General features: G+C 36.8%; 1 protein-coding gene across 2 annotated transcripts; it reads left to right on the top strand.

The window, feature by feature from the left end:
• Window positions 1-3,532: 3,532 nt before the first annotated feature.
• Window positions 3,533-6,675, top strand: LOC126689382 (uncharacterized). Of its 2 annotated transcripts, none has more exons than XM_050384560.1 (8): window positions 3,533-3,716; window positions 3,818-3,883; window positions 3,977-4,074; window positions 4,191-4,228; window positions 4,372-4,459; window positions 4,598-4,807; window positions 4,917-4,982; window positions 6,303-6,675. In XM_050384560.1, the coding sequence occupies exons 1-8, from the start codon at window positions 3,656-3,658 to the stop codon at window positions 6,474-6,476; spliced, it is 801 nt and encodes a 266-aa protein (XP_050240517.1). In that variant the 5' UTR covers window positions 3,533-3,655; the 3' UTR covers window positions 6,477-6,675. The 2 variants fall into 2 exon arrangements, with proteins under 2 accessions (XP_050240517.1, XP_050240518.1); XM_050384561.1 differs by having other exon boundaries at window positions 4,917-5,011; window positions 5,047-6,385.
• The last annotated feature ends 5,479 nt before the right edge of the window (window positions 6,676-12,154 follow it).

Below are 12,154 nucleotides of genomic sequence, written 5' to 3'. Positions count from 1 at the left end.
CCGTAATCAGCCTACCTTGCACAAAGGCACTCTAGGTATCACTGATGATAGAAGGGAGGACTTTTTTGATCCTGTTTGCAATCACTTTAGAGGCAAGTTTAAAGATCACATTACATAAACTAATCGGGCGATAATCAGAAATGTTTTTTGGATCTTTATTTATTGAAATTAAAACAACATGAGTAGCATTAAACAACGGAGGAGCATAGCCAAAGTTTAAGAAATCAAGTACCATCTTAGTAACCAATTGTCCAATGGAAGGCCAAAAATGTTGGAAGAAAAGAGGAGACATACCATCCGGGCCTGGCGACTTAAGAGGATACATTTGTTTGAGGGCCGAGTACACTTCACTGCCTTGAAAGGTCCTGTTGAGCATCTGGTTCATTGAGGTGGATACACGTGGGTGAATGGCATCCAATAATTCGGTAAAATCCGTAGGCCCAATAGATGAAAAAAGTGCTCTGTAATGGCTGGTTATAATATCTTCTATTTTGTGTTCATCTTCTTGCCATATGCCATAAGAATCCAATAAGCCCATAATAGAATTCTTTTTATAGCGTGATGATGCCCGTGCATGGAAATACCGAGTATTTTGATCACTTGCCTGAAACCAGTTCACCCGGGATCTTTGGAACCACATGGCCGACTCTTTGTCCAGCCAACAATTCAATTCAACACGTGTCTCCCTCATTGCACTAATGTTAGCCGGTGAAGCCACCTGAAGTTCTAGCCATTCTAATCTCCTTTGAAGCTCGGCAATCTTCAAACCCACGTGCCCAAACTCACCCTTACTCCACAACTCCAATCGATTCCGACACAGCTCCATACACCTCGATATCGGAAAGTTTCCAGCAGCCAGACTTCCTTCCTCCCATGCATTTTTAACTACATCTTCACACCTCGGGTCCGACAACCACATAGATTCAAAACGGAATATCTTCCGCTTAAAACGTTTCCTCTGTTTCAAGAAAAAATGCAGCGCAAGAATAGAGTGATCCGACGCTGAGTTCGAAAGGTGATGAACTCGGGCTTCCTTGAACCGTTCCGCCCAGGCCGACGACGCCACAACTCTGTCCAGCCGTTCTCTTATCTGACCCCCGTCCGCCGTTTGGTAAAGCCACGTAAAACGTGGTCCCACAAAGCCCATATCGCGCAGACCGCACCAGTTCAGAGTTTCCGTGAAAAGCTTCATCTACCGTCGTTGACGTGAACTTCCTCCTTCTTTCTCAGAGGCACAAACTATCTCGTTAAAGTCTCCAATGACCAGCCATGGTAACAATGACCTGTCTCGAATCAGTGTCAATAAAGCCCACAACTCCTCTCTTCTTGAAGTTTCCGGAGCCCCATAAAAACCAGTCAAGTGCCACCAGTTCGTAGAAACTCCACCCTTAACCAAAGTATCAATATGTGATTGATCCGCATCAAGTATTTCAACCTCAATGCCATCCTTCCAAAAAAGAGCAAGACCTCCACTCCTACCCACACTTGGAACAACCCAACTATGTCTAAAGTTACACTGATCTCTAACTATCACAGCTTTCTCTTCATTTAGTTTAGTCTCCATAAGGAAGACTAAAATGGGCTCTTGTTGATTGACCACCTTTTGCAAGGCTTTAACTGTCCGAGGGTTCCCAAGCCCTCGGCAGTTCCAGCTGATAAGACTCATTGGACCCGGCGGGGCTGCTCCGCAGCCTCCGCCGATCCTAGAAAGATTAAGCCAACTCCGACTTCCTCTCTTAGGCCCATGACTCAGAAATTGATCTTGATCCACCAGTGTTTAGGCTAGAATATTACTCGGCCCAATAAGCTTCCCTTTCCCCTTCCCCCTACTTTTAGTTGGTCTGCCTACCCTCAATGGGCTCTTCTCAACCCAGCCCATATCAAATCTAATCTGTTGAGTATCCATTGAAAACAACTCCACATCCTTAGACTCCAGATTCTCCTCACTATTTTTCTCCAAATCAACAATTGAATACCCTGTGGTTTCCGTCGAAAAAACCTCCTTATTAACTACCTCTAAGCTGCCAGTTGGGTATTTGGAGTTTGAATTCAAACTATCCTAATCCATAGCCATAATACCCATAATTGCTCCCGAAAAATCCTCTTGCCTTTGAATGCGAGAATCAAACCCCGTATCCTCCGTAACATCCGGATTAATCCCTGCTTTACTGGAGGTTTCCACCAGCGGAGTCAAAGAACGCCCCCCTTCGTCGACCGATCCCTTCTCCACCACCCTACCACGCTGAGGATGATTCAACACGTCAAACCCCTTAACTTCCACATAAGACCGACGGGAAGGATTAAACTGAGGCGCTCGCAACCACGTCCCAAATTGTTGTTCCTCCAATGCAAGCGACCCCTTACTCTGTAACCATGTCGGGCATTCCTTATCATCATGAGTGAACCGTCCGCACCAGTAGCACAAGTTTAGGAGACGTTCATAATGAAAGGAAATCCAACCTTCCGAATTCTGGCCAAAGGTAACTCTTCTTCCACAGCAGATCGGCTCCAGAATATTCACAGATACTCTCACACGCATGAACGTTCCACCCCTTAACTCCGAGACATCTCTAGTTTTAACAACCGGCCCTATCGTCTCACCCAAACTGAGAGCAGTCTCCTCCGTAAGGTGAGAGAACGGTAAACGATGTATCTGAACCCAAAAAGAGACCTTGTCAAAGAGCAATTCTTGGACTGATACTGATCCATCGTACCGAGTAAAAGCCACTAAATGCCTGTCAAACGACCATGGTTCGCCCATAAGAACTTTCTCAACATCCTCCTCCAACTCGAAGGTAAATACCATATGATTGTGCTTTGGCCTAAAAATCTCCACACGTTCGCCACAGTGGTCGGAAAGTCCGAACCACCGCTTCCACATTCAATGACCTACGTGTGAAGAATTTTGCTGCAAGAGCAAACCCTTGTATTCTCCCAGTCTTGGATAAATCCATCTTTTCTCCCTCCTTACTGGATAAAGAGAGTTTTTGCCAACTGCGAGTAAGATCCTCCATCCTTGCACACAAGAACGAAAACGATAACAGTAAAAGAACCAAGCCCTACTAGTATTGCAGCCACTAGAGGGAACAAATCATCCTCAGAGTGAGAGTAACGAGATACTACAGTAACGCAAGATAGAGAGCGGCCCTCCATACTCGTTTCTCACGTTGTATGATCAGTATTTTCCAAAATTTACGGTACGTGTAACAAAATTGATTCTTATGTCACTTCCTCAATCTTGTAAAATCCCAACTCCGAAGCTCCAACAAGATTGGATACAAGTGGAACACCTGTCCCAATAATTAGACCAAGCAGGGGTATTATCGTCCAATAGAAAAAAAGGATTTCGCAATTTCGCACCTGTTTTCGTCTATGGAGCGTGGGGCCCACATCCTACTCGGTTCCCAATCCAAACACAAACGTCTGAGTCAGCACATCTCTATCCAACCGTCCACGTGTAAACCTTTTCCTCATGTCGAAGCGTGTGCACCTATCCCTATAAATATAGTCCCACCCTTCTCAAATCAAAAGCACAAGCACCCCTCTATTGTTGTTGTCGCTCTTTTGCTCGATATAATTTTTGCTTTGCTCTGCTCTGCTTTGCTTTTTAGCTCTCAATTTTGCTTTCATTTCCAATTCCGATTTCAGCTTAGCCATGGATTCCTGCAGCAAATCCCTTCTTGATTCTGTTTCTCCTTTTAACTGCCTTATCTTTGGTAACTTATTTCATCTCCCTCTTACTTTCTTTTCTCTCATATTTTTTTTTTCCCTCTTTGAAATGGGCTCTGATTGTGTTGGCTTTGTTTGTTGAACACAGATTTGGATGACACTTTGTACTCTACCAAAGTTGGAATTTCCGAATCACTCAGGAAAAACATCGATGGTGTGTGAAAGAAACTGAAATTTTTTACCAAATTAAGTAATTAACACTATTAAAAGTCAAATTTTTATATATATCTTTGGTTGCTTCTTGCAGATTTTCTTGTTGAGAAGTGTGGATTCCCAGAAAGCAGGGCCTCAACTCTCCGTGTTGAGCTTTTCAAAAAATACGGCAGCTCCCTTGCTGGTTTGAGGGTATGAATTCACTCTTTATCAAACTCTCCAAAAACATGAACATTTTATAATTAAAAATAATAATTAACATGAAGACCCAACTAATTAATTTCTATATTTGACTAAATTTGTCACAGGCATTAGGCTATGACATCGATGCCGATGATTATCACAGGTGAGAGCAGAGCATTATCCCACTAATTTTCCCTTTTTAAAGCACACTAATACTATACCAGCAAATCAAATGCTTCCCTTAATTAAAATAGAAACTTTCTAATTAAATTTTGTTCTTTTTTTTTGTTTTCTTTTTCACCACAGTTTCGTACACGGAAGATTACCATACGATTTGATCAAGCCAGATTCTCAGCTACGCAACCTCTTGCGTAGCATTACTCAAAGAAAAATCGTGAGCCCAAAACCTTAACTACAATTGTCTCGAAGTCCCAAATAAAATGTTTGACCAAATCATAGTACTAGTACTAAGTTATGTTTGAATTTGCTTCAGATTTTCACTGGTACTAAGTTATGTTTGAATTTGTTTCAGATTTTCACGAATTCGGACAGGACCCACGCGGTTAAAGTGTTGGATCGGCTTGGTTTAAAGGATTGCTTTGAGCAAATCCTATGTTTCGAGACCATGAACCCGAACCTGCCTAATTCGACCCGACCCAATGAGTTCCCCGTGCTTCTCAAGCCGTCGATGGACGCCATGAAAATCGCGCTTGATGTTGCGGACGTTGATCCTCGTCGAACGGTACGCCCGCGAAACGGAGTATAATTTCTCATATAAGTGTTTTCATTTTCGTTTAGAAATTGTTTATTAAAAAATGAAAACGCGTCGTTTTCTTTGTTTTTCTGTGCAGTTGTTTCTCGATGACAACGTGAAGAACGTCGCTGCTGGGAAAGCTTTGGGTCTCCGAACTGTTCTGGTAGTTTCTTATCTTTGTTGATTAGTGTTTTTTTTTTTTTTTGATTGGTTTGTTGATTAGTGTTCGTTTAACATTAACTTAAAAAGTCAATTTTTTTATTACTATTTATAAATCTTATTACATTTTTTTTATATTATTTATAAATTCTACTATATTATTTTAATTATTTTATAGTTTTATTTACAATAATTTCAAAACCAAGTTAAATAAGTACTTCCAAACTGACAGCAGGTTGTTAGCATGCGCTGACACACTCTAGCGTGTCTCACATATTGTCTTCTTTGTAAAGTCCAAGAAAATTGTTAAGTTGAATGACACACACATTACCTATTTTGATTAAGAATTTTCAGACAGTACTTATCAACAATAATGCGTATAATCAAAGTGATTTCATGAGCTAATACTGATGTGACTCCAATCAAATTTATTAAACTTGATTGAAACTTGATTGCGTAGGTTTGATAGAGTTCAATGTTATCTTATGATAAAATTTCAGGTGTTTAGTAGATGTGTTTGAAAATATATATGAAAATATGTATGAATAAAAAAGTGTATGAAAATACGTGTAATATTGTTTAAAAATTATTGTAACAGTATATTTATGGAGTTGATATTCCAACATGGAGAATTATACCTACATGATGAATTATAAAAGAAAATTGAGTTTAATAAAAATAGAAGTATAAATAATTCGTTTATAGCAAAATGTTATAAAATTTTGTTGTGTTTATACTTTATAGACTTTCTCTTTACAATTTTCTTCATAATCACTTTTATAACACAAACCGTTTTAAAGAAAATTTTCAAGTTAAATGGATTACAAAGAACTTATCAAATTTGATTGGATCTGATCAAGTCATATGCTTAACCAATCTCACTAAAGACTTGAACATCTCTTAGTATCATGTCATTGATTCACCATACCAATTAGTCAGATTAGTTCTAATTGGAAGTTATCACCTAAATAAGTTGTTAAAAATTATGTGAATGAAAAGTTGTTTCCCATTATTGCTTTGCCAAACGACAAAAATAATTGTTGGCATATCAAGAAAAAGCAAAGTTTTACACCTAAATATAGGGGTTTTTTTTAAAAGAATTTTATTTTGGGAAGAACTATATAGGGTAGTTTTAATGGTGGTGACTAGGAAGTCTACTCCTTGAAAATTTACAAATAATATAAAGATTTCGTGAATCTATGTGTATCCCACAACGTGAACACAATGATGACACGTCATAACCCATATAATCTATTACAATAATCTTTGTATACTATAGAAAAAGCAATTCTCATTATTGTACTTTTTTTTTTATTTGGTTTAGGTTGGGAAGACAGTGAAAAGCAAAGAAGCCGATTATGCATTGGAGAATGTCAACAACCTGGCTCAAGTAATTCCGGAAATATGGGTCAACGGAATGGATGGCGGTGATCAAAGGATCAGCCGTTCCAAAAGCGAAATCGAGTCCATTTTGGCGATCACAGCCGTTGTTGCTTAATTGAATCTCGATCAAGACCTCTGGCTGGGCTCCATTGTGTACAATTGTACATTGTCATCTAAATCGTGTAGTACATAAATGTGCATGTGTTCGTATGTATGAAAATGGGTTTGTCCATATAATGAACCATATTAACCCAACCCAAGTATATGGTTGTAATTCTACAATAAAGCTTCCCCAAAAAAAAAATTCTACAATAGAGCTTTCTTCTTACCATTATTATTATTATTATTATTATTTTGTGAAAGTGCCAACAATGCTTAGTGTGTAACCGAAAGAAAAATGAACAATTTTTTATTTGAATCTCCAAAAACGAATGGCGTTTAGTTAGTTTCGTGCAGCTTTATGAACAATTACTTTTTTTAACCAAAAATAAAAATTAATAATTTAATGGTTAGGAGAGAACAGATTTGAATCTCCAACGTTTTTGTTGTCCTATTTTTTTATGAAATAATTATAATGAGTTTTTTTTTTTTTTTTGGTAAACTAATTATAATGAGTTAACTCTGCAGTTTAAATACTTTCTCTTCTAGACTTTTAAATATTTTTACTTTGTGCAAGAGTTAGTGCCCCTTCAGTCATCTTAAAAGTAGCAATTAGGGTACAAAACTCTTAATATATTTTTAATTTTTATTATATTCATAAAGGCATTGGCTTAGCTTGACGTGTTAATAAACAATATTTTGGCATCCTTATCTTTGATGTTGCCCAAAAGGGTATCAGAAAAAGATGTGCACCAACAACTTTGTCATCTAATAAATTTAAAATTCAGTTTGAAGAGATGCATTATTGCCTTGATAAGATTGCTGGATGTGATACACGTTATAATTTATTCATTTTGTAATTAACGGTGGTTGTGGAACGGTGGAAACATTAATGTTTCTTTCATTATCTAAATTAATATGTTAGTTTTACTTAGTTCAATTGATAAAAAATTTAGGGTTCAATTTCTGCCAATATCAAAAACTGATTGGTATCTTAGTCTGAAGATAAAGAGCTATTATCAAAAAGAGCGGACGCTATAAGTTGAAACACTAAAAAAAACTAAATTAATATTATTTTAATCACTCAAAAATTACTATCTTATTCATAGTTAACTTTTGTTTGATTAATTAAGGAATTGGACAGTCACATCCTCAGGTATCATTAGTCAAAATAATTGATATGTTTAACTTTACCTTTGTATCAATATATGCGGTGATAAGGTCATGAACTTTGTCGTTTTTTAAATTATTTTAAGAGATAGTATTAGGAAGGCTTAGGTAGGATTAGTGTTCTCTAGCATACCAACTCCATTAGGTCTTCTCTGTTTCTCTGTTTCTAAGAAAGCTCTGTGCTTCTCCTAGAACAGTAGAAGTTTGGTAAGAGCTCTGTTTCTCTGTTTCTAAGAAAGCTCTGTGCTTCTCCTAGAACAGTAGAATAGTTGTCCCTTCTCTTAGAAGGTGAGTTTGTACTCCTTAAAATAACAAGGTTATTTTAAGGTTTGTTGGGTTTTTTCCTTTGTGGGGTGGGGAAACACTTCAGTGTTTCTTTTTGCAGTTTCCTCTTTAAGTTTTTTCTCTCAGTTTTTTTCAAATCGTCTGGAGAATTTGACCTCTAATCAAACGATAAAGCAGTCCAGTTTGAGGGATTAAGGTACTGGTTCAGGGGGGGGAGAATAAGTCTTCACGAACAGAGTACTAGACAAACTGGTGTGCCTGGTTCGGTGAACAGAGTGCTAGACAAACCGGTGTGCTTGGTCCGGCGAATTTATCTTAGCAGCAAAATTTCTCACAAGCAAATTCCTCAAGATGATGCTCTACAAAAGAATCTGGCATTCTACAAATGGTCTCAAAATCAAGCTTTGTGGCAGCCATAGGGTACATGATGTCCCCTACAAATTCATGAATAAGGCTGTGGCAGAAAGTATTTGTGAAACAATAGGTAGGAGAATTTTCAGGCGTCCTATGAGACCTCCGCCAGTTCAGCGACAAGAAGGCGAATTTTCAGGCACAGTGGTTGATTGGACTGGAGAAGGCGAAGCAATTATGGAAATCGGAAATTCAGGGGATGACATTAATTCCAAATCCGTTACAAATTCAAAATCCATAACTGATAAGGAAAGGGAATCTGAGGCAAGAAACGTGCTAAACCAAGAGAAGCCAAATCCGTTATTCTCTCAATCAATTTCCGAAATTAATTGCCATGATCATTTATTCCCTCAATCACGTTCCGAAAATAAATGCCAAGGTGATTTATTCCTTTCACAACTCTTAGTTTTTGAAAAGGAAATAAGGAAGTTTGATATAACGGGTACTAAGGAGGCAGGACATACGAGCACAGCTAGCAGGGAAGGGGAACGTGAGAAAATTCATAACTTCCCTCATGAAGTGGCAGGAAAAATAAATGCTTCAATGTGTAGTCTCTCTCCTCACTGTTCTAATGTGGAAGCAGCATTCATGGACTTCAAAGAGGGGCTGTCGTGGATGATCAGAATGAAACAGAATATAGAGTGGTTCTCAGTCACGGTTTGGTCAATATGGACATATCGGATTCCAGTCAGAATAAACCAACCTTGGTGCAATCCAAACCAGCTCACAAACATAGCCAAAAATTATATCGATACAATGTTTCAAGTAGAAGATAGGGCAGTGATTGGAGTGATCATCCGAGAATGCCAAGGAAAAGGCTTGGCACACATGGTCGGAATCATCCCTCTCCCCTTAACTATCATAGAGCTTGAAACTTTGGCTATATCGAAGGCTTTACAGGTGGTTGTTGATCTAAGTTTGGAAGATGTCACTCCAGAGGGAGTTTCAGAGATTGCAATGAATGCTTTGAATGCAGATTCGCAGTCTTTGGAATCCTTTGGTTTACTTAGTCGTGATGTTAAATGTTTTGCAAGGTTATTTCATTGTATTAGGTTTTCACATGTTCGTAGAGAAGGATTGTTGTATTCTCACATTAAGAGAAACGACAATGGGGTTGCTCATAGTCTGGCTAAAAATGCATTATGCATACCAGATTTTCAAGTATGGATGGAAGATGTCCCATCTCATATTGGTTCGATTTTACAATCGGATGTAGTTGAATTTTATTAATAAAATCCATCAGTTTCTTTCTCAAAAAAAAAAAAGGTAGGATTAGTGTTTTTTTAATAGAATATTATAGAGATACTAAAATCCTATCTATTCATTATAAAATGAGTTTTACTAACGCATGCCCTTTTGGTATATGTTAGTAAGTCATTTCAAAAAAAAAAAATTTATCGAGAATTAAAAAAGCTATCAAAAAAGTTTGACAATTTTTTCAATTTCTAATAAAAAATTTCCTAAAATAGATTGTTATTGTATGCCCTAAAGATATACATTAACCGAACCCTTAAAAAATAACATACATCGTGACAGTCAATACTTGTTTAACAATTAATAATTTCAATTCACTTATTTCAAAATTGGTGAATAAGATTTTGGGAATTTCATGGGGTAGTTGTTATAGTTATCAAAATCTTTCTGAAGAATGACCCAGCTAAAAGATTAGTTCACTGATTCATTTGTTCAACAAGTGGTCTAATGGTTAGATCATAGGTTTATTAATAATTAATTAAGTATATTTAATTACAAAAATGAACTAAAATAAAGTAAAATTAGCTAATAAAAATTTTATTTTCATTGTTAAATCCAAGATTATACCAAAATAGATAAAAATATCATTGTTTAGTAGGAAATGCAGTGACAATTCATTCTGCACAGGGAGGGACTACGTGTAAAGACTAAGCTTTTTTTTTAGGTTTGAGTAATAAACCAAAAACACCCCCAAAAAGTGGCTTTATCTGTATCAGAAGTTTGATAGCTTTTGTCACCAAGTTGATTTTCTATTTCAAGCTGAGGGTCAGACAAATTATAACTTGGTCTTTATAGTTTTCTATGGGTTGATATGATGGACTATACAACTGGTAAACCACTTCATATCATTTGGTCTAATGTAATAGAACACATTTATTTTGTGGGTTCCAATTAACTCAACTAGTAAAGTCTCTGATGGTTAAATAAGATATCTGAAGTTCAATCCCTGCCTACACCAAAAACTAATTGGTGTCTTGGTCTAATGATAAAAAAAACTACTATCAGAAGCGGGATAAAAAACTACCATCAAAAGTGGACGTCATAAATTGAAGACTTTCTTAAAAAAAAAAAAAAACATGGTTATTTTAGTTTAATCGGTGGCCTGGTATGGAATTAATAACACTAGTAGTTATTATAAGAACTTTAGAAAGATCCTAAAATGGTTTGGAATAAAAATATGTATTTTCTTTTTCTTTTTCTTTTTTCATTGAAAACAATATGCTTTTCGCAAAGATTGTGGGATTCCAGAAAATTTGAAACCTAAATCACGGGATAAGACTCATCATAAAAGCCAAACAAAAAATGGATCTTATTTATTAATAGTCAATTTAAGTAGGATGACAATTTGTGGGTTCTAATTAATTCAGCTGGTAAAGTCTCTGATGGTTGAATAAGAGATCTAAGGTTCAATCCCTGCCTACACCAAAAATCAATTGGTGTCTTGATCTGATGATAAAGAGCTATTATCAGAAACAGATGTCATAAATTGAAACTCCCTTAAAAAAAAGTAGGATAACAATCCAGTTAGATTCGCTTGAAAAATTAGGATGACAATCTTGAAACTCTCTCTCCAAAAAAAAAAAAAAAAAGTAGGGTGAAATTTAGTTAGATTTGCTTGAAAAACTAGGATGACAATCTAGTTAGATTCACTTGGGTTTTCCTTAACTTGAAGGAATGGTAGGATAGGGGCGAGGAGAAACATTTTCCCCAACACCTGTTGCAGGGCAGGATTAGAATGGGTTTTGGTTACCACGCCCTCGATCTACCCAATCATATTTACAAAAATACCCATATAGTCTATATAATATCAAGGCGAAACTACAGTGCAAGTCCCTAAAGTTTTAAGTGAACACTATTGGTCTTTAAAGTTTTAAAAATGAGCATTATTGGTCCCTTTGTTACCTTTTATTAGTTTTTTTTTTTTTCCTATATGTCTAACGGAACAATAATATGTCTTTTTTTTTTTTTTTTAATGACACAGCAACTATTTTAGTATTAAAAAATTACGTGTTAGCAAACACACCACTCACCTCATGCCAAGTTCTCTCCTCAGACTGCCATAGCCTTAAGCCCACCGTAGTCTCCAGTGCCACTACTAGATCCGGCCAATACTTTGGTCTCCCTCATCCTTGGCTCTGCACCCAAACTTGTCCTCCTTGTCACCTACACTAGCAACGTTTGAACCCAATCCTCACAACCGCAATTTTGCTTACTATACATTTCTTGTTTGACCCCAAAAATAAAAGCCAAACACCCAATCATTTCCTATTCCTTCTGATCTTGTTCTATAATGTCTATTAATATTGCTATTTTTCAATATGCTAAACTCACCAACATCAATTAGGAGCAAGACCAAGTCAGCCCAAAAAGAAAAAAATTAGAACGAGACCCACCTCTTGGTTTTGTGGTTTCGTGAGCTTAAATGTGTTCTCTAACAGTCCCACCTCTTGGTTTCCACCATCTATTTTGTTGCAGTTGGGGTCATTGAAAATGGATTTTGTAATTCAAGCTTAGATCTTGGGCAAATTTTCGTCTAATATTAATTTGAGATTGGAATCTGGGGTACCATTTGAA

This window comes from Quercus robur, chromosome 6, assembly GCF_932294415.1.
Source record: "Quercus robur chromosome 6, dhQueRobu3.1, whole genome shotgun sequence".
Lineage (NCBI taxonomy): Eukaryota > Viridiplantae > Streptophyta > Magnoliopsida > Fagales > Fagaceae > Quercus > Quercus robur.
Note: the sequence above shows the minus strand (reverse complement) of the source record. Positions and strands in the feature narration are given on the sequence as shown.